Source organism: Oryzias latipes, chromosome 14, assembly GCF_002234675.1.
Source record: "Oryzias latipes chromosome 14, ASM223467v1".
Classification (NCBI taxonomy): domain Eukaryota; kingdom Metazoa; phylum Chordata; class Actinopteri; order Beloniformes; family Adrianichthyidae; genus Oryzias; species Oryzias latipes.
Genome location: NC_019872.2, coordinates 24,737,400 through 24,759,432, shown reverse-complemented (window position 1 = coordinate 24,759,432; position 22,033 = coordinate 24,737,400). Strand labels below are relative to the sequence as shown.

Below are 22,033 nucleotides of genomic sequence, written 5' to 3'. Positions count from 1 at the left end.
TCCTCCGGGTGAGTTCCGTTTTTTTTGGCACGTTTACAGACTAAAGTTTGCTGTGATGCTTCAATCTGTCCTTGACCTGCAGAAGCCCTTATAAATAAAACCTTGTTTGGACCTTATTTTGTGAAAAACTTGCTTTACTGACACATTTTTGTATTCAACTAAACAAAATGTTTATTTTTAGTTGTGTACTGTATTAATATTTAAAAAAAAACATTTAGAAATTAAATGTTTATTAACGCAAATGATGATTTTTTTTTTGGGCTGCTCTAATTTCATAAATGTATTTTTGCAACCCATGTGGCTTTAAATCAGTGCAAATGTTTGTCAGGTTTTTCAGCTTTTATTCCTCGTCTAACCCAAGAAGAACCGTGAACATGATGCACTGAAAGAACAAAGACATTCTGAGGTCAAAGGTGGAAGAAATGGAAAAAATGTCAAACTCTAAAACGTTTATTTTAATCCTTCAAATTAAAGAGAATGCACTTTAATTCAGAAATTAGGTGGTAGTAGCATGGTTGGGGTCCATTTTCATGTCTGATTATCCCAAGTTTGATACGTCATTATATGAATGTATAACATTATGATTGTAATGTTTTTGTGTATTATTCCTCTTTGATTGCTTGAAATAAACCCTTTCAAATTCAAATCAAAAGAATCAAAAACTTTGCTGCCAACAGACTGCTGCCTTTTCAACACAAACCCACATAATTTGACCAAATATCAATGTTTGTAATTTATTGAATACAAACACGAAAAAGTGTAAAAATATAGCAAGTCTCTCACAGTTGCACAAATTCCAAAAGCCCATGGTTTGTCCTTATTTCGTGAGACAACTTCTTATTTGTAGTGACAGCAGTTCCGCTTCATAATTCCACTTCAGCGTGTCTCTCAGGCAGTACATCTGGGTTTATGTGTAAAGCAACAACAACCGTGAAGGGGAGAAACAAAATAGTCCTGGTTAAGGTGGGTGGGATAAAAAAAAACAGAGAGTTTTACAGCTCAGCCTTGCTTCTCCGCTCTGTTCATCGAGCGCTGCAGAGGAGTGCCAAAGTTCAGAGCTCACAGCTGAGCTTGAACAAAAGGAGAAAGAAGACACTGAACTATTTTTCTTCTAGTGTAGTTTCACTTCACGTCATTTTTGATACTTAAAGCAAGTCAAATCGAACATTTAAGACCTTTTAAGGAAGGAACTGCAATTATATGTGAGTATAAAAAAATAATTATCTTGAACGGTTAAAGCAAGAATTCACGACCTCCTTCAATGGGTGACAACAAAGTTAACGTTCAACATTCTCAATATTCTGCAACAACAGGATATTTATTTATCATTCTTCTTATAGTGTAGGAATGTTTATTTAAATATCTACAAACCTTTTTCACTTTATTTTTTTAGCTTCAGAGTGACTTTTTTTTAACAAAATGGTTACGTTTTTATCCGATTCCCTACAAAAACATTAGTTTAGCAAAATGTATGATGTCATAGACATGAAAACGGATTAAAATGCTGCACAAATCCACATCTGTCTTTAAGATGTTACTTTTTTTTACATTGAAAAGTCTCATAATGAACTTTCCTCAGAGGCAGCACAACTGAAAGTATTTCTGTGGATAAATTAAACTATCTAGATCTAAAAGTAAATGAAGCTTTACATATTTTTACTGCTTATAAAACCCAGTTTCCATTGTGACAAGAAGATTATGGTGTATGTTTCCTCCACCACCGTAACCAAAGTTTTTTTTTTATTTTAGTCAGAAATTTATTCCCTTCTTTGTAAAGAACAAATTTGGAGAAAAAAGGTCTACATCTGTTTATTAAACATTAGTTAATATATGTCGTAGTGTCATTTTATTGATGTGATTATTCTTTGTTTTTTTATGAAAGCTTCTAGAAATATTTAGAGTAGAGACTCTTCATGATTTAGCATATTAAACTGAATGAGATTCATATCTGTATAGCCATAAGAAAATGAAGTTTAAACTGAAATGAGTACAAATTATTTTATGTTTTATTTCTTTAAAACAATTATGCTTTTTAATTTTATAGTTGGCTTTTTTTAAATCAAAATTGGTGGATTATAGCTTTTTTGACATGCTGAACAATACCTGCACAAAGGAAGTTAAAGACGTTTGTAGCAACAAAATAGGCTATTTAAGTGTACTACAAGAATACGTAGTCTATACTTAAAATAAGGCAGTTTAGTTTAGTTCATCAAATATACAAGAAAGTATAGCAAGTGTACCGTACGTGTAGTGTAAGAAGTAAACTTACTAAGTACTTCTTCACACTAAATTATAACATTTTAAGTTTACAATTTGTAAAGACTGTATAAAAAGTAAACTTCAAGTATACCACCTTACTTTTAGTATTGACTAAGTATACTTGTAGTACACTTAAATAGACTTCTTTTTGCTAAGCCCTTTACATGAAGTTGATTTAATCACGTATATATGAGTATAAGTATAGCAAGTACACAGTAGATATATACATAGAGAAAGTATACTAATTAATAGTTTAGACTAAATTGTAACATTTTATGTTTACAATATAAAGATCAATTATACTTCCACGCTTTAAGTATAGAGTAAGTATACTTGGAGTACACCTAAACCAGGGGTCTGCAACCTGAGGCTCCGGAGCCACATGTGGCTCTTCTAACTCTCTATTGTGGCTCTCCAATGAAAGAAAAGTAAAAAGGTTCTAATTTTAAAAAGTAAATGTGAACTAAAAAGTATTAGTAACATTATTAAAAAGTAAAGAAAACTGACTCAAATTCTATTGAAATCATTCACAAACGGTTGAAGAGCAGTAGCGGTGCGTATCACTCCACCAGCTTCCCAACTATGGGAGCTATAATTTTCCAACAATCAGTTCTTCACAGTTTTACCAAAGTAATACCAAAATACTTTGACAGATTTTTGTGCTCTGTGTACCACAGAAAATGAATTTAAGGTTAATAAACAATCAGAATTGATTCGCATGGTTAGAGACAGCAGTGGAATTTCTAACGAGGTTGTTCAATAGGATTTTAGAGAGTGAGAAGATGCCTGAGGAATGGAGGAGAAGCGTTTTGGTCCCGATCTTTAAGAACAAGGGTGACACGCAGAACTGCAGCAACTATAGAGGAATAAAGTTGATGAGCCACACAATGAAGCTGTGGGAAAGAGTAGTGGAAGCCAGGCTTAGGAAGAAGGTGGAGATCTGTGAGCAGCAGTATGGTTTCATGCCCCGTAAGAGCACCACTGATGCCATTTTTGCTTTGAGAATGTTGATGGAAAAGTACAGAGAAGGTCAGAAGGAGCTGCATTGTGTGTTCGTAGATTTAGAGAAGGCGTATGACAGGGTGCCGAGGGAGGAGCTGTGGTACTGTATGAGGTCGTCTGGAGTGGCAGAGAAGTATGTCAGAGTAGTTCAGGACATGTATGAGAGAAGTATGACGGTGGTGAGATGTGCTGTAGGTCAGACAGAGGAGTTCAAGGTGGAGGTGGGACTACACCAAGGATCAGCTTTGAGTCCTTTTTTGTTTGCTATGCTGATGGACAGGCTGACAGACGAGGTAAGACAGGAATCTCCCTGGACAATGATGTTTGCGGATGACATTGTAATTTGCAGTGAGAGTAGAGAGCAGGTGGAGGAACAGCTAGAGAGGTGGAGGTTTGCTCTGGAAAGAAGAGGCATGAAGGTCAGTCGTAGTAAGACAGAATACATGTGTCTGAACGAGAGGGATCAAGGTAGAAGCGTTAGGTTACAGGGGGCTGAGGTGAAGAAGGTGCAGGAGTTTAAGTACTTGGGGTCAACAGTTCAGTGTGATGGGGAGTGTGGAAAAGAGGTGAAGAGGCGAGTGCAGGCAGGTTGGAGCGGTTGGAGGAAAGTGTCAGGAGTGTTGTGTGACAGAAGAGTGCCAGCAAGACTCAAAGGAAAGGTGTACAAGACAGTGGTGAGACCAGCTCTGCTCTATGGGTTAGAGACGGTAGCAGTGAGACAGAGACAAGAGGCTGAGATGGAGGTAGCGGAGATGAAGATGTTGAGGTTCTCCTTAGGAGTGACCAGGTTAGACAGGATAAGGAACGAGTACATCAGAGGGACGGCTCATGTTGCCTGTGTTAGCGACAAAGTCAGAGAAGCCAGACTGAGATGGTTTGGACATGTTCAGAGGAGGGATAGTGGATATATTGGTAGAAGGATGTTGGAGATGGAGCTGCCTGGCAGGAGGGCGAGAGGACGGCCAAAGAGGAGATACATGGATGTCTTAACAGAGGACATGAAGTTGGCTAATGTTAGGGTAGAAGATGTCCATGATAGAGTGAGGTGGAAAAGGATGATTCGCTGTGGCGACCCCTGATGGGAAAAGCCGAAAGAGAAAGAAGAAACAATCAGAATTGATACTTAAGACGCACTACTAATTTTCTATTTTTCAACAAATTTAAATATTTTTAGTGAGACATATGATTTAAAAAAATGTTTATCTCGGATTTAACTTAAGTTTAGTCAGATTTAGCAATTTCTGGCTGAGATGCACCACAAATAAACTGGTTTGTTATTTTTAATATTGCTGCTGACAGCTGCATTGAGAGGATCCTATGTGGCACAAGGTGTCTTTTATTTTGAAAGGGAGTCATGTGAACCTATGTTAAAAGTTATAAACTATTTTAATAATTTGAAAAAAGTTTATTTTCTTAGTTTTATTTATGCCCAAAACAATAATTAATGTATATGTATGTTAACAATAACATAGTGTGTTATTTTGTTTATGGGTGAAGTCAGATTTTCTGGCTCTTACTGAGTTGTGAACAGTGAGAAATTGACCAGAATGGCTCTTTGAGGGTTGAAGGTTGCAGACTCCTGACCTAAACAGTACACTTAGTACACTTGAAGTTTATTTTGTCAAGTATACTTGAGTATAAGTATAGCAAGTATGCTGTAGACCATGTTCTGCATGTTTAGTGTAGGAACTAAATTTTCTGAACACTTCTTCAGACTAAATTAGAACATTTTAAGTTTACAGTATATATAGAGTATATAATAGGTAAACTTCAAGTATACTTCCTCACTTTTGGTATAGAGTATAGAGTATATTTGAAGTACACTTAAGGCGAATACTTGTTGCCAAGGGTTAGCTTTGGTTACTTAATCTTAGACTTTAATAGAAAGAAATTTGACTGCACATATTTTTAAGTTAGAAACTTGAATTTAAAGGTTTTGTCATATTTTACTTGGTTTTCATGCAATAAAAATCTCGCCACAATTAACTGTTGGTTTTAGTAGCTCATATGAGCTTTAACCCTGCAGAACACAGAGCTGACCTCTATTCTGAGACCCTGACTGAGGATGATTTCTTGCAAGTTCTCATTTGTGCGATCAGGTTTTTTCCAATCTTTAAGAGATCCAGTAATGTTTGGATACATTATAGTTTCACGCTAAACTTCAAAAGTGTTTTTAATCATTGCATCTACAGTAATTTGATTTGATATGACAGTACATCGTCACAGTGTGAGCACAACACGTACCCCACCACAATGCAGTTAATGATTGACCCTGCAGTTGTTAATTAAAAACCTTTTGTTCCTTTAGCTTCACATGTTTGCCAAAAATAGGGACAATAAAAAGTGCAAAGTTGTCTTCAAGGTCAGCATTAACGACTTTGTTGATTACTTTTTCCTTGGTAGAACTCCAAGAGTGTTATGTCAGGAGTGTTAATCTGTCTCCGGTGTTAATCTCACCCTCTCTGTGTTTTTCTGGCAGCTCTTCAGTCTTCACTGAGAACATTAATTAGCATTGCTTGAATCAGGATGGCCGCTAAAAGATCAAAAGTCCACAGAAGAATTGTGTCTAAGGATGGCCACAACAATGTCAAGATTGACAACGTGGAGAGCATGGTCCAGATGTACCTCCATGACATCTGGACTACAGTGGTGGACATGAAGTGGCGCTACAAGCTGACTCTGTTTGCCTCCACCTTCGTCATGACCTGGTTTATCTTTGGGGTCTTCTATTTCTTCATTGGCATGGGGAACGGAGACCTCGACGTTGTGCCGAACTCCAACCACACACCATGTGTGATGAATGTGGAGACTCTCACTGGAGCCTTCCTGTTCTCCCTGGAGACGCAGACCACCATTGGCTACGGCTTTCGTCACATTTCCGAGGAGTGTCCTCTGGCTATCTTCACTCTCGTGGCCCAGCTGGTCATCACCGGCTTAGCTGAGATCTTTGTCACGGGAGCCTTTCTGGCCAAACTTGCTCGACCCAAAAAGCGAGCGGAAACCATCAAGTTCAGCTACAATGCTGTGATCTGCAGACGTCAAGACAAGCTGTGTCTGATGGTTAGAGTGGCTAACATGAGGAGGAGTCTGCTGATCCAGTGCCAGCTCACGGGAAAGCTATTCCAGTCCAACACCACGGAGGAAGGCGAGAAGACTCAGATCCACCAGAGATCTGTTGATTTCTACATGGACTCCAGTGGGGAGTGTCCCTTCCTAATCCTGCCGCTCAGCTTCTACCACATTCTGGATGAAAACAGCCCACTGGCAGGACTGACGGCCGAAAACCTGCACACACGAGACTTTGAGCTCCTGGTTACCCTCAACGGCACCATGGAGTCAACGGCGGCCACCTGTCAGAGCCGTACCTCCTACGTGCCCCAGGAAATCCTGTGGGGCTACGAGTTCAGGCCGGTGCTGTTCAGCACCACCAGCAGCCGCTATGTGGCAGATTTCAACTTTTTTGATAAAGTTCAAGTGAGCGACGATCCTTCCTTCCTCGGCAACAAGAAGGAGAAGATAAAACTGGAACAGAACTATAAGAGGGAATATGATCACCGTCTTGATTTATTGTATTAGTGGGACAGAGGAACAAACCTGTAGAGCAAACAGAGTTGCTAAAGTTTTGTTTTATTCAAAGTAGAAAATACATTTTCCTTTAAAAATACTTTGTTATAATTCAGATTTTCCAAGAAACTTACAGAAAATCTCACCCTATTTATCCATATTTCAAATTTTTTTATAATTAATAATATTAAGATAGAACTTATTTTAACTGAGATCCTATTAAAAATGCCTAGAGAAGTTTGTATTGATGATTTATTCATCTTTACCAATAATTATACTAATATTGACCAAAAGATTGGAGGGTGGCAAGTGGATGGGGGCTTTTTCTGCAGCTCCACCCATCCTTTTTCTGAACCGTTGAATCCCTTTCAGTAGGATGCTAGAGCCTATCCCAGCTTCTGATGGGCAAATACAGGGTAGATCCTGCAAATGTTCAATCAAATGAATGGATGTTCCTAAAAACTTGTACTAATAATCTGTTTTTCTGTAGAAAGATCTATGTTTATCTTCCATTATAAGTGTAAGAATCAGTGGGGAAGCTCCCAATGTGTCTCCAGTCAGAGAATCTCACTCTTAAGTGTACTTTTTATAATGTATTTGTTTGTTTGTACTGTTTTTGTTTTTTGTTTTAACCCTTTGCAAAAAGTAGTCTATAAAAGTGTACTACAAGTATTCTTAGCCTATGCTTAAAAGTGAGGCAGTGTACTTGAAGTTTACTGTTGATATACTATTGCAAACACAAAAGAAGAATTAAAGAATTATTTAGTTAGTATACATCCTACACTACACACACATGGTCTATACTGTACTTTTTATATTTCAGCCCTAGTATACAAAATAAAAAAACTTTAAGTGCACTACTTTTTGCTAAGGGCTTAAAAATGGTCATTTTCAGCTATAGTTGCTTTGGAAATTTATTTAATGTCTAAAAAAGGCTACTTTGCTTGATCTAGTTGCTCAGGGGAAGTCAAATATGGTCATGATGGGGTATCTTGAAAGGTTTTCTTCTGTCTGTGAAATAAAGAGTATTGTTACCGTCTCATTGTTGCGTGTTTTTGTTGTTGTTTTTTGCCACATTTTTTCTTAAGCACACCTGAGATCACGGAAAGGTAATTTTAAGTCCACAACAAGTTTTTTATTCGGAAAATCAAGAGTCTCTTTCCCCTCAAACCTTTTCTTTTTCTCTGTGCTATGAAGACATTCTGTGTTTTATATTAACAGATGTAAAGTTGCTGCATGGTGGCTACAAAGACTCCAAATTTTGAATGACAAAATACCCAAGAAGCATAAATTGATTGTTTTATCAACTTAAAATGAGTTTAAAATCAGCAATGTCGTTTTGGTCGTCTCTAGGGTCACGTTAGAAGTTTTATTTGCTTGATATTAATACAAAATATTGCTCCACTGAAGACATATAGATAAAGGCTAAGATTTTAACATGAGGGCCTTTGACTGATGACGACAGAATCATCATTGACTCATGAATTCAAATGTTTCATATTTTTCCTGGAAAGGAATGTTTCCTCTGGGATTGTTTGATATAAGTCCAGTTCTTTGATACATTCGGATGTGTCATGAAAGAGTAAATTATAGTAATTAGGATGATTTAGAGTTTCCTCATTTAGTCACAAATGTGCTCTGAGAGTTATTTTATGCTTTAATTTACCTTAAATAGCTTAAAGTGTGGGTGTGTTTTTAAGCTTCAAGCTAAATCAATGTATTCTTCATAAAAGAAATCAAATAAAAGGGGAAACACGAAACTCCTATTCCTAATTTTGCTGGATAAATTCTGAGACTTGATCTGAATGGTGATTATGGGGTTTACACCACTGTAAAGAGGAAGCTGGAGCTTTTTGAAGGACATAACTGGTTTAGCTTGCAGTTCTACTGTCTCAATTGTCATTCACTCTCCACTTTTGTTGTGGCAACATTGTGGAGCAGCCTTTGAGCTCAAACCAGCTGGGGGAACTTGTGTGTGGTTCAAACAATGTGCAAGCACAAAAAAGCCCTCAAAAAATAAACCGTTGATTGGCATTCTTTCAAACCATGATTTAATGTGAGTGAATTTTAATTTGATTTAAGGTCCTACTTTCATACTCTATGCTAAAGGCCAGCTATGAATAGGTCAATGACCAGTCAAGATTGGCAGAAATGTTAGGGCCAAATTTTTTCCAATTCAATCTCCCTCAAATTCCACAGCACGCTTCAAAAAAATGTATGAACTGGGCTTTCTTTTAAATACAGTTTATTACAATATGTTTAAGAATAATTTTTCAAATCACTGAGTCAAAATCCCAGCTAATAAAAAAATATGTTACAATATGATTTTTAAAGTAAATGTAATTAAAATTAATAAAAAATGCAAAAAACATAATTTCAGTTGACTCAAAGTTGAACGCTTTTGTTTTGGAGGATTTAGTTCTTCTTCCCGTCACAGCGGAAGTTAGCGTCTTATTTTGTAGTATGTTACCGGAAGTCAACTCGAATTATCCCAGTGGTAAATGTGTACAATTCTAAGCTGCTAGCGTTTGTTTTGTCAAGTGGAAGAAACGTGGAATCTCGGTAAATGTTTGTCTAATCTGCTGAGACATGAGCGTCTCTTTGGATATTAAACTAAAAAGAGCCAACAAGGTGTATCATGAAGGGGTAAGTCCCTAGTTAACTCTTTTTCGTCTTTTGGACTTTATGGACTACAGCTACTTGTTTTTGGCAATAATGTCACATTTGCGTCGCTTTTGACTTTTAGCTAAACATTGTAGAGTATTTTTTGTTTATTTATTTAAAAGCACGCAAGTTAGCTAGCTTTGTGGCTGTCACGTGACCAACGTCAAACTCGTGAGGTGTTACAAAGATTCTGATCCCCCTCAGATTTGGTTCTGCTAATTTAGAAGATATATATTTATATATATATTTGATTTACTTTCTCTCTATTGAATACTTCCACTCTTACACTAACGTAAACCCCGTTTGTTTGACTTTTGAGGCTCATTTATGGAGCAGCAGATCAGAGTTTGGCTTTATATAAACACAAAACCTCTGAGTTCATTCCCCTAATGCTACATTTGAATTACAAGACTGTTTAATTATGTTATGAGGTCAACCATAAGACTATCCAAAAACAAAACTACATGGGATTAAATAAAGGACAGAAATGGTTTCATAAAGTATTGGTATATTATTGTTACGTAATCTCACCATAAATAAAATATTACATTGTTTTGAATTTTTTCAATGATTTCTTCTTAAATGGGAAACTTAAAAAAATACCCTTTTCCTAATAAGATTTATGTAGTTATTTGTGATTTAGTTACTAACAAACATCCACTAAAATTATATGAAAGAATTTGAATTTATGTTGGACTTAACATTTCCCTTCAGGATGCTAAAGTGCCAAGCAGCAAAAAAAATCTAAAATCCCACCAAAATATAATAATTTTGTAAACTAAATAAAGCAACCATAGTGGTATTTGTTCCCTCTCACGAGTCACCTGAGAAATAAGGTGAAGACGGTGCTTTTGGTGCAGGAAACGGTGGCTGGAGTCGTCATGCTGTCGTGTAAGGAGGCCATGCAGCACCACGGCATCTCTCTGACCATGGAGGGCATCGTCAACCTGCAGCTGAGCTCCAAGAGCGTGGGCGTCTTTGAGGCCTTCTACAACTCTGTCAAGGTGAGCACTGATGGGTGGTGGATGATGCTGGAGCCCTATTTTAGTTCTCACATTTATTGGAAGAGTTGCTATGGTTACATCTGGTGGAGAGCTTTGGGTGGATCTGTTTGATTTTCAGTCCCAAATGTGCACAATGAACTTTACAAAAGCAACACTCAAAGACAGAATCTGATTTTTTTTTCATTTATTATATTGAAAACTAAAAAGATGATAAACTATGGGATGATGTTTTTGTTGAGTTTTAACGTGTTTGGTTTTGCAGCACACCTCCTTTGTGTTAAACTACACAAACCTTATTTTTCTAGTTCAACCTGAAATGGACTCTTTTGTTGTTTAAATATATTAATGTGAATTACTGAGTTATACATGCATAATGCTCAACGTTTGACTTTGGCAAACTTTTTTAAACACAGTGGGTTAAAAATAATAAAAATTAGATTTCTCTGTAACCCTTGTGCTGGATCAAATATGGGCTCACCCAGCATTGGAGTGTTTTAACCCAACAGGGTTGGGATATCAGTTTGACTCAACTGAGTAAGTCAAATATTTAACTAAAACTTAACTTACTCTGCCTTTGGGTTACCAGCATTTAGTTTTGTTTTTTGTTTTCTGACTATTTGGGACATTAAGTGATAGTTTCACACACATTTCCTGCTCTGCCGCTTAATCAGACTTGTATTTTTTTTTTCTTAAAGACCACATTATAAATATTGGCTCCAGTGCTCGTAGTAACTATGCTGTAATGTTCTGCAGCCCATCCAGCTGATCAGCAGCAACATCGAGGTTGCCAAGGCTGGAAAAGTCCCCGGAGGTAAAACTGAGATCCCCTTTGAGTTCCCTTTGCTCACAAAAGGCAACAAAGTTCTGTATGAGACCTACCATGGCGTCTTTGTCAACATCCAGGTCAGTGTGAATCTATTTTTTTTAACCTTTTTGTCAGAAACACAGTGAATTGAGAGCATGGAGACCCATCATTGTCAGAAAACCTGACTTAGAGTAGAGATATGGAGCTGAAGCTGCAGTGAAGAAGCAGCTGTGATGGTTTGAAACTGAATTTGGTTATCAGGTTAAAAGAAAGAGTTTGGTGCTAAAACCTATTTTTGTGTTTCATATGAGGCTTTGAAAATATTAAAAATTGAGTTTTTTTTATTAAAGACCCACTCCGATGAAAATTGTGTTTTTGGTGTTTCATGTTGGAGGACATATAGAAAGAAAAATGTGCATTTCTGAGTATTTCTTTTTTCAAATTGTTGTGAATCAGAAGCAGATAAAAAAGAAAAAACGCATTTATAAAGTAGAAAATTCGCAGAGTTTGCATCTATTTGCATCTGACTACATCCAGGATGTCATCGTTTTCCTCGTCTGGCATCTGGATCTAAGCTGTACAGCTGGATTGCTCTGATTACTGCCGCTCCCTAGAAACTATGTTCTAACAAACGATACGTTTTTTTTGCTTTTGGCTAAAAACGACAGAATCATAATTTAAAGAGCGCTTTTACAATAGTTGAAATGATCTGAGTGGGTTTTAAAAAACAAAAACAAATCAGACATAACGTTGCCTTCATGTTTTCCGTGCTGCGTTTCTCCTGCAGTATTCTCTGCGCTGTGATCTGAAGCGCTCCCTGTTGGCCAAAGATCTGAGCAGGACCTGCGAGTTCATCGTTCACTCTCAGGTGAGGAAGCAGTCACTTTCAATGATGTTTCAGTCTGTCTGGCATTTTAGATTTGGGGTAAAACTGTGTTTTTTTTAACTTAAAATTGAACTTTTTGCTTTGCTTTCCACAAATGTTGCTGCTCATCTTTAAGCTGAAGCTCTAACAAACTGTTGATCTTTGATTTTTAGCCTCAAAAATCTAAAGTTGTTCCCACTCCGGTCAACTTCACCATCACTCCTGACACCCTGCAGAACACGCGTGAAGTCCGAAAAGCCTCAGCATTCATTTTAACACCGTCTTTTATCTTGAAACACGTCTTTAGAGGATGAATGTGTGCTTTTTCTCTTCAGAAAAGCTCTCTACCAAAGTTTCTCATCAGAGGCCATTTGGACGCCACCAACTGTGTGATCAGCCAACCGCTGACTGGAGAGGTGGTGGTGGAGAACTCTGAGGTCCCCATCAAGAGTATCGAGCTGCAGCTCGTCCGGGTGGAGACCTGCGGTGAGCTGGAGTTCAGCCGAGGATGAAGCTGGCGCCTGTGGAAAAGTGGCCTCATGATCTGCTGTCTTCAGGCTGTGCTGAAGGTTACGCCAGAGACGCCACAGAGATCCAGAACATCCAGATAGCGGAAGGTGACGTCTGTCACGGCCTCTCCATCCCCATCTACATGGTTTTTCCCAGACTGTTCACCTGCCCCACCCTGGAGACCACCAACTTTAAAGTGGGTCAGTAAAAAACACTTGACTTCAGGATGAATACATTACAACACAACGTTCTTATATTTAAACATGAATTTTTGCAGTTTCCTCCTCGCCATCTCCTTCGTCTAACGTGTGGTTTTAAGTGACGCTGCAGCCAAAAGCGTTGGGATTTCTAACAACTTTATTTAAACTGACGATTTCTGCACAAAGACTCAAATGGACGATGAGAAATGTGAAAACGGAGCCGACGACCGTTCTTTAGCTTTATGTCAAAACGTTTTACCACGACATGCATCATTTAGGAGATACTTGTGGGTATACTTTCAACAGTAAACATCAAATAAAAACAGAATGAACAAAGTAAAATTATTTGATTTGTTCTGTTTTATTTAGAGGGACTCACCGCTTTGACAGCTAAACAGTTAAAATATCTGTGAAGTAAGCAGCAGCTTTGTAGGTTTCTATTCATAGATATTTTTCAAGTTTTATATTTTCCTTTTTTAAGTTAAGACACTGCTGTCTGCTATAGAAACCTAATTGAATGAAAAAAAAAAAACTTCACACAGAAGTTCTGCTGCTGTACTGCCCCCCTGTGGCCTGATTGAGTTATTGCAGTCTGGGTTTCAATGTGTTTTGAATGAAATGCTGATTTGTAATAGTCAGAACAGAAGCCTGGGCTGTGGTCTGCCCATATGGTTATTTTTAGATTAATCTTTTTTTTATTTTTATTATTCCCCTGTGATACATGGTGTTCTACAAATTCGGTGACGTGTTTAGGTGCAGAAAGTTATTCTGCATTAATGCAGTGTTGGAAGATTTTGTTGTTCTAACGTTGAAGTGTGTTTTCCAAGTCAGACAGACGTTCATCTGATCATTCTAACGCCACATGAACGCCATTTCTCTAAGTTTGGGTTTTTCATTGAGGGACATTGATCCATCTGTGCAATTGACACTAAAATGAAGTAAAGTTGGTTTAAAAATAAAATTCCAAAATTTTCTTTTTTTCAATTAAAATTAAAGCGCGTTTTCATCAGGATTCCATGTTATTTCTTTTTCTTATCTAAACACTCCACATCTGTCCGGCCCTTCTGAAAATGTTAGAACCCTTTGTAGCTGAGTGAGAAACGTTTGTCCATCCCTGGTCTAGAGGAAAGGAAGGTTGCTGCAAAGAGAATATGACTAGAATTTGTATAATAAATCAAATTAAAAAAAAGCAAATTTTCCTTGAATCCAAGTTCATCATTCTCAATCTGGATTCTTCTGTTTGTCTTCCAGAGTTTGAAATCAACATCGTCATCGTGCTTCATGACGATCATCTGATCACAGAGAACTTCCCCCTGAAGCTTTGTCGAGTCTGAACAGCTCCGCTCCCGTTTCCATGGAGACCTGGATTCAGCAGGAAGCTCCTCTTTGCCTTTTTTTTGTCATTCCACTTTGCGACCTCACAAGAGCAACACTGTGACATGTCTGCACTTCCAATGTTTGAAATACTTCCCTCTTTTTTTTGTAAACAGTTGAAGAAACTGAAGTTTAAACTCATTTTCTTAACCTGCTGGTTTCTGATATAAAGCTAATTTTAAGGCATAAAATCAGCTGCAGTTTTGTAATCTTTGACTCAACTCCCTGATAAGAGATCCAAACTTTAAAATATTTTATCCAGTGTAAATTATTCCACAAAATGGTTTAAATTAGGATTTACTCTTTTCTGCTGCAAGAAGTCATCTAAAGGAAAACAAATCTCTTTCTTAAAATGTGATTCATTTATGAAAAATATAAATATGCCCAAATATCAACAATTTATAACAACAGTCTTTCCTCTGTGTGAAGCTGTCATTTTTGTATAAAGAAAAACAATAAAAGGACATTTAGTCAGAAATCTGAATCTTTAATGACCGTTCTTCCAGCAAAGTCACAACATTTACACGATTCATACTCCATTCACCTAACTTGTTTCTGTTTTAGCAAAATAAAAAAGCAGAAAGTAAAACAAATAAAACAAAATCTAATGTTATCCAATAAAATTTTTTTTCCAGCAGAAGCTGCACTAAAATCACAATGTTTTACAAATTTGGGTTAAGATTTTTAACAGTCATAACATAAATGAAGCTCAACTCTTAATTTGTGCCCTTTGGGGCATCTGCAAACAAACCAACATGTCCATGATTTAAAAAAGAAGAGAAGGAAATGAAGAAAGTGAAGACTTTTATGAGGCGAGGTGTCTTCTGCCGGGCAGCTTGGGGAAGTCATCGGTCAGCAGAGCGTGGGTCCTGCAGGTGGGACACGTCCTCTGCTCCTTCAGCCAAGACTTGATGCACTGAAGCAACAGAACGCAGCATTAAACCGCAAACATACGGGGTTAGACGACGGAGAAGATGAAGCTCATGGAAAGACAACAATGTGTGTGAGCTCCGGCTCCCAGCAGAGACAGAACAACCAGGCACTGATGGACAGTTTCCATGCTTTACATACAGGGGTGTGCAGCTGAAGCTTAACCCTTTGATGCTTTGTGATGCTTTCAACCACTTTGGTTCCAAAATTACTATAATATAGCATCTACATGAAAGCAAAACCATTTTTTTTTCATAGCTGGAAATAAATTCAGGCATCAAGGGGTAAAAAAAACAAAACAACTATTGCTATGAGCCAGTAAAAAAAAACAAAGACAGTTGGGTATTTTAATCATTTTTTTGTTGTTACTTTATCTTTAACTTATATTTTTGTTTCATTAATCTCCAACTATTAACCCTTTTAAAAAAAAATCTTTTTTCTTTACACCTAATCAGTGGAGTGGCGCGCCTGCTGCTCTTTTTTGGACCATCTTTCTCTATTGACACAGTCTACAGGGGGGGGTCCTTTACACAACAAATGGCTGCCAGAACGGAGATGCCCGTTATGTTTTTTTCTCTGAGCTGGGATCCCTGAAGTTCTATTCAGATCTATTTGAGTTTAATTACTGAGCTTGAGCACTTTGAATCGATGTCTCTTGACCCGACATGTGCCTGTAGCGTATTTTTGACTCAATTTATCAGGAGAAATTTAGTGTTCAAGACAAAGAAAAGCCGTTTTCACAACCGACACGTTAAATGTGAAACAAAACGTATTCATATTTTATTTATGTGCACAAACTATTGTAAATGCAGACGTTTCATTTTGACAGTTATCTTATGCTACGGACACACCAGGGCATGTGACGCACGTTTTTGAACGCGCTTTTAGCGTACGGTGTTCACACTGGAGGAAGAGGTTTGGTCCGAAATGTCAAAGCCGTACAAATCTCGAGTATTTTTCCTTCACAGCTCCACGCCGATATATGAAAGACTTCGTGTCAAACCTCATTTATTCATTTCTCCTCCAGGACAAATTCTCAAACAGTTGAGACTTGCGTGAATGAAAACCGAATCTGAGTTCCTGACTGGTAAAAAGTTGAACTGGTTTAACATTTAACGTGTGTTCAATGGCCGTGCAGTTTGAGCGCAGAGCCCTAAAACGGACCCAAAGGCCAAAACGCTGGTCTACACAGACTTTTCATTGGAGGTGGTTGCTTGAACGCAGGGTTCCAAGGCCGGTGTGAACGTAGCTCAACACCACATAGACGCTGCTGAGAACCTCAGCTCACCTCTGTGTGGAAGCTGTGTCTGCACTCCAGCACCGCCGTTTCATCCGGGTTCATGTCCTCGTGGCAGATGATGCACGGATCCTCGACGTTCAGCTGGAGGCAAAAAGGGAGAACTTCTAGATCTGTGTCTGAATTTCCACAACAGACTTCAAGGCAGTGTTTAAAGTTTGTCGAACAGTTGAGCTGCAGGACTTACTGCTTTAGAACCGGGAGGTCTCTGCGAGCTGACCGGCTGCCAGACCGTGGAGTTGGCCAGCAAAGGGGGCGTGTGAGCCGGACTTCCACGACCAACAGCATTCGCCTTGGCAGCGCTGAGCTTTTCCTGAAGGAGGAAACAACCACGGTGTGACGGACGCAACCACTCAGGAGGACCACAGCCTCCAAAAAATACACTGATGAAAATCGTGGTTTTCACGTGTTCTTGTAGCATTCATCTGATGATGGAGGACATCTAGTAAAAGAATGAAGCTTAAAATTGCATTTCTGAGTATTATTTATTCAAATTGTGAACCAGGTGCAAAAAATTGCATATTTTCTTTTAATGTAGACGAAACACTGGGCTCCCTTCTTTGAGCCCTCAGTGATGGGAAGGGGGGGCGGGATTGCACCACGTCTGAACTCAGGAGCAAATTTTTCAAAAGATGACAGGAATGGGTCTTCAAGGACCAAAGACAAAAGATGAATATTTATTTGGATAAGATCCAAAAAAACGTCTTTGCTGTGTAACAGAAAAATCCTTCTGATCTTTATTTCTATTTAAAAGAAGATAAAAACTGAAACAGAAGGATTGGTAGAGATAAAGTGGTGAGGGATAAGGATTGTTTTTTCTGCTCAAACGTGCTTACCTGGTGGTCCAGGATCAGCTGGGTCACCCCACTAACCATGTCCTGCAGAGACATATTGCTCAACATCCCACCTCTGGTTGTTCGCAGCTCCTGGATGAACCTCACCAAGTCCAGCCTGAAGCAAGACGAGAAACGTGAGCCCCTTCACCACGACGCGGCCCCCGTCCCCCTCCCCGCGTCACCCACCTGGAGTAGTCTGGGAACATGGAGGTCAGGCTGTCCATGGCTTTCTCAAACACGGTGGTGTGTGGAGGATCACACTTCCTGTTGGGGAGTTTTTTCTTCGACAGGGGGGCTGCGGCCTCAGACGCAGCAGTGGAGTTCTGGGTGGAGGTGGGCGTGCCGCGGGAGGGTGGAGCCGACGCCTGAGGGACAAATTCTCTGGCTGCTGCAGAGAGCTGCCGCCATCACACAAACGGGTCAGATTAGAGAATATGTAGGATAATCGCTTAACGTCATCTGCTGGCTCTTTACGTCCCACATCCACCCCCAAACAAACCCGTCTCCTTACAGACTCCCATAGTTCCACTCCGATCACCTTTTGATGCATTATAAAAGCGTTCCCAGCGGTCTTTTAATTATGATGACGCCTTTTTTTTTAGCCCAAAATTGAAAACGTAGTTTCTGCAGAGCGGCAGTAGTTCATTAAAAATTCCCTTCTGCTTTGGTGGCAGAACTGTTGGTGCGAAAAAACCCCAGGCCCCCTTCCCATCATCCATCTGTTTACATGCTATCCCACATAAAGACATAAAGCTGTGATTTTTTGTGAAGAATCAACAAGTGGGACACAATCATGAAGTGGAACGAAAATTGTTTTAATATTTCAAACTTGTTTAACTAATAAAAAACTGAAATATTTGTCTGCAAGTGGATGCATTGGACTGGAGCGACAAATAAGCTCCTTTTTAAACTGCATTTTTTTTTTACCTGCTTCTGATTAACAACGATTTGAATGAAGAGAAAGGATATTGGAATTTTCAGAAAAATGCCACAAGAATGTGTTAAAAACACCCAAAACAGGATTTTCATTGCAGTTGGTCTTTATTGAAAACTAGTGTGGAACATAGTCTAGATCACATGACACTCACTAGATTTGCTGATGGACCTGTAGCTTCGCTCTGGTTGCTGATGTTGTTCTGCAGCTTCTCGGCTCTTCTGCTCTTCTGCTGATCCATCAGCTCCCGGAACAGTTTCTGAGGAAGTAAACGAGAGCAAAACAATAACCGTCATCATTCTGTGGGTCTGAACAAATAATTTACTATTTGGGTTCAAACGTTGACCCTAGAAGAAATTTGGTTTGTTTTGAAAATGATTCAATTTGAAATAACAGATGTTCTTTAGGATCAACAGGAATGTTGCAGATCTTTGATCAAGTTTCTGACATGAAAAACGCATTCACATGGATCTCTTGCAGATCCTGACGGTGTTGAAGGCACTTCGACAATCTTACAACATAATAGTTCCAGAGCGTTGTGAAAGTATTCGGCCCCCTTGAACATTTTAACCTTTGGCCACATTTCAGGCTGCACACATGAAGATATATAACAAATTTTTGGTGAAGAATTTACAAGTGAGACACCGTCCTGAAGCGGAACGAAATTTATTGGATATTTCAAACTTGTTAAACAAAAAAAAAGGGAAACTTTGACGTGCAAAATTATTAATTTTTAAACTTTGTAGCTCCACCTTATGCTGTGGTTACAGCTGTAAGTCTCTTGGGGTTTGCTCATTTAGAGACTGACATTTTTGCCCATTCCTCCTTCAAAAGAGCTGGAGCTCAGTGAGGTTGGATGGAGAGCGTTTGTGAACAGCAGTTTTCAGTTCTTTCCACAGATTCTTGATTGGATTCTGGTCTGGACTTTGATTTGGCCGTTTGTTTTTGAACCATTCCATTGTAGTTTTTGCTTCATGCTTTGGATCATTGTCTTGCTGGAAGACAAATCTCCGTCCCAGTCTCAGTTCATTTGCAGACTCCATCAGGTTGTCTTCCAGAATGGTTCTGTATTTGGCTCCATCCATCTTCCCATCAATTCTAACCATCCTCCCGGTCCCTGCTGAAGAAAAGCAGGCCCAAAACATGATGCTGCCACCACCATGGTTGACAGTGGGGATGCTGTGTTCAGGGTGATGAGCTGTGTTGCTTTTACACCAAACATAACGTTTTGAATTGTTGCCAAAAAGTTTGATTTTGGTTTCATCGGACCACAGCACCTTCTTCCACATGTTTAGTGTGTCCCAGGTGGGTTGTGGCAAACTTTAAACAACACCTTTTATGGATATCTTTAAGAATTGGTTTCTTCTTGCCTCTCTTCCATAAAGGCCAGATTTGTGCAGTATAGGACTGATTGTTGTCCTATGGACCGACTCTCCCACCTCAGCTGTAGATCTCTGCAGTTCATTCAGAGTCATCATGGACCTCTTGGCTGCATCTCTCTCACGGCCTTGTTTGAGCTGAAAGTTTAGATGGACGGCCGGGTCTTTGTAGATTTGCAGTGGTCTGATACTCCTTCCATTTCAATATTATCGCTTGCACAGTGCTGCTTGGAAATCCAGCTTTAAACTTCTCCACAACAGTACCTCCTGGTGTTTTCCTTGTTCTTCATGATGCTCTCTGCGCTTTAACAGAGCAGGGGCATTTATACGGAGACTTGGTTCCATCCAGGTGGATTCTATTCATCATTAGTCATTTAGGTCAACGTTGGGTCATTCAGAGTTTGCTGCACTGAAAGTAAAGGGGCTGAATAACTTTGCACGTTGAATATTTCAGTTTTTATTTGGTAAACAAGTTTGAAATATCCAATCAAGTTTGTTCCGCTTCGTGATTGTGTCCCACTTGTTGTTGATTTTTCACAAAAAAAATTACAGTTTTATATCTTTATGTCTGAAGCCTAAAATGTGGCAAAAGGTTTGAAAGTTCAAGAGGGCCGAATACTTTTGCAAGGCACTGTATTTTACAAAACCACAGAGAACCGCAGCACAGGCATGAAACTCTGGAGCCGCACGTTGCCGTAGAGGATGTGCAATGTGTAGCTGGGTATTCATCGTGTAGCTGGGATTCATTGTGTAACTGGGAGTCAACGCTCTTGAAAACTCTCAATGTTTTTGGAATCTTAGCTTCAAACCACCTCACTTCACAAAGACGTGAAACCAGCGACGCTGTAAACAAAAAGAAGCGGTTTCTGTACCTCGGCAGCAGAAATCTTCTTCTCCACCTCTATGATGTTCACTTTGCAGTCCTCCCTGATGACCTCCAGACCTTTGTTTGGGAATCTGTAAGGAGGAACGCATTTATTCAAGACTGGATAACCTCATTTTAGCACCTATGCTAAATAGAGAAGTCTTTAAAATGTTTTTTTGTTTTTTTTAGCAGGATTTGGTTCCAAAACTTAACCTTCAGCATAAACTGACACGCTGCTGTTGCTGCCTTTTTGTTTCGATTCATTTTTACTTTATGTCTGTCATAGTTGGAGTTTTCTTCAAACCAGAGCTTAGATCCTCGCTCCTCTCACCTGTGAATGACCTCGTCTAGCTTAGACAGCAGAGTCTTGTTGTCCGCCAGCTCTCTGTGGAGTCCGTTCAGCTTCTGGTCTCTGCTGCTTTCAAGCAAAAACAGCTGGAGGAGCACAACAAGGACATTAAAAACAAAAACATGTTCTTGTCCTGTAAACCATTTCCAACGCTTTTTAAACGTCTTTTTAATCGTGAGGATCGGGTCAGAACACCAACATGAAGACGAGGAAGATGATGAAGTCACCTGAGCTGTGTGAGACCTCCGAGTGGCTGAGGTGAGCAGGGTTTGGTACCGCTTGATCTCATCTTCCAGACTCGTCTTCTTTGCTGCGGACTGATTGCTGAAGAAACAAGTTAAGACGTTATTAAAAAAAAAAAAAATCTGTAAAGATTTAAGGAAAAGACCTTTTGATCACACCTCACCTCAAATCCAGGAATTCCCTCAGTTTGGTGTCATAAGTTTTTTTGTTCTCCTCAACCCGCTTGGTAAATCTGAAGGTACAGTTAGAAACAGTCGTCCATCAGTCTCCATTCAAAGTGAGCCCATAAACAGACGCTTTTCCTGAACGTCTCCATCTTACCTGACTTGTTCCTCCAGCAGCTGCTCTTTCTCGACCTTCAGAGCCTTCAGAGTCTCCTGGTTGGCCTTCTTCTCGTTCTGATCTTTCTTCAAATCCTCCTCCAGCTTCTGCTGGAACATTGCCAGCTCTTTGTGGGTCACCTGAACAGCAGCAGACGACTTTTAATGAATGCTTTCAGAGTCTCAGGTGGACATAAACCGGAGGACTCACCTGAATATTGGTCGTAATTTTCTTAATTTCCTGCTCACATGAAATAATGTCTTCCTGGTTTATTGGTTTGACTTTAAGAGTATTCGTTAAATCCAAGATCTGCTGCTGTAGTTGAGCGTTGTGTTTCTCCGTTTTATTGATGTCGCCCTGAAATTAGGTCAAAAGACAAACGATTTAGGACAATAAAATGCATTAAACTTAAAAATAAATCTTAATCAATTATTGAAGATGGTGAAAATGATTGATTTCTAATTAAATTAATTCACTTGCTCCAAAAAGTCATGATTTGTTATGTTTATTTTTTTGATAGTGTTGTTTTTACTCATAAACATGATTTATCTCATGAAAATAATCTGAATATATTTTAGATAACTGATCTGTTTGTGGTATGTTATTATACAAAATAGTCATATCTACTTTAC

General features: G+C 38.9%; 3 protein-coding genes across 3 annotated transcripts in view; 2 read left to right on the top strand and 1 right to left on the bottom strand.

The window, feature by feature from the left end:
• The first annotated feature begins 1,008 nt into the window (after positions 1 to 1,008).
• kcnj15 (potassium voltage-gated channel subfamily J member 15) lies at positions 1,009 to 7,867 on the top strand. Its single transcript, XM_011483904.3, has 2 exons — positions 1,009 to 1,202; positions 5,741 to 7,867. Exon 2 carries the CDS (start codon positions 5,788 to 5,790, stop codon positions 6,835 to 6,837), a length of 1,050 nt encoding a protein of 349 aa, XP_011482206.1. The 5' UTR covers positions 1,009 to 1,202; positions 5,741 to 5,787; the 3' UTR covers positions 6,838 to 7,867.
• A 1,407-nt stretch (positions 7,868 to 9,274) lies between these two features.
• On the top strand, positions 9,275 to 14,731 carry vps26c (VPS26 endosomal protein sorting factor C). The gene is made up of 8 exons (XM_004076775.4): positions 9,275 to 9,471; positions 10,350 to 10,493; positions 11,247 to 11,396; positions 12,086 to 12,166; positions 12,337 to 12,411; positions 12,499 to 12,649; positions 12,721 to 12,873; positions 14,125 to 14,731. The coding sequence occupies exons 1-8, from the start codon at positions 9,415 to 9,417 to the stop codon at positions 14,205 to 14,207; spliced, it is 894 nt and encodes a 297-aa protein (XP_004076823.1). The 5' UTR covers positions 9,275 to 9,414; the 3' UTR covers positions 14,208 to 14,731.
• The window catches only part of ttc3 (tetratricopeptide repeat domain 3), a 30,198-nt gene continuing 22,878 nt past the window's right edge, over positions 14,714 to 22,033 (bottom strand). Inside the window, exons 35-46 of the mRNA XM_011483903.3 lie at positions 21,612 to 21,758; positions 21,402 to 21,541; positions 21,244 to 21,312; positions 21,065 to 21,161; positions 20,820 to 20,923; positions 20,496 to 20,580; positions 18,399 to 18,503; positions 17,497 to 17,708; positions 17,311 to 17,425; positions 16,662 to 16,787; positions 16,466 to 16,558; positions 14,714 to 15,163 (exon numbers count right to left, since the gene is read on the bottom strand). Coding sequence (XP_011482205.1) covers positions 15,053 to 15,163; positions 16,466 to 16,558; positions 16,662 to 16,787; positions 17,311 to 17,425; positions 17,497 to 17,708; positions 18,399 to 18,503; positions 20,496 to 20,580; positions 20,820 to 20,923; positions 21,065 to 21,161; positions 21,244 to 21,312; positions 21,402 to 21,541; positions 21,612 to 21,758 — 1,404 coding nt within the window. The 3' untranslated portion in view covers positions 14,714 to 15,052. The remainder of the gene's footprint in view (positions 15,164 to 16,465; positions 16,559 to 16,661; positions 16,788 to 17,310; positions 17,426 to 17,496; positions 17,709 to 18,398; positions 18,504 to 20,495; positions 20,581 to 20,819; positions 20,924 to 21,064; positions 21,162 to 21,243; positions 21,313 to 21,401; positions 21,542 to 21,611; positions 21,759 to 22,033) is intronic.

What these genes read in the sequence shown, in the direction of transcription:
- kcnj15 (XM_011483904.3), top strand. Translation starts at nt 5,788, where the DNA reads ATGGCCGCTAAAAGATCAAAAGTCCACAGAAGAATTGTGTCTAAGGAT.
- vps26c (XM_004076775.4), top strand. Translation starts at nt 9,415, where the DNA reads ATGAGCGTCTCTTTGGATATTAAACTAAAAAGAGCCAACAAGGTGTAT. An exon ending in ACAAGGTGTATCATGAAGGG is followed by an intron (nt 9,472 to 10,349) that starts GTAAGTCCCTAG and finishes CTTTTGGTGCAG; the next exon opens with GAAACGGTGGCTGGAGTCGT. An exon ending in GCGTCTTTGTCAACATCCAG is followed by an intron (nt 11,397 to 12,085) that starts GTCAGTGTGAAT and finishes TTTCTCCTGCAG; the next exon opens with TATTCTCTGCGCTGTGATCT.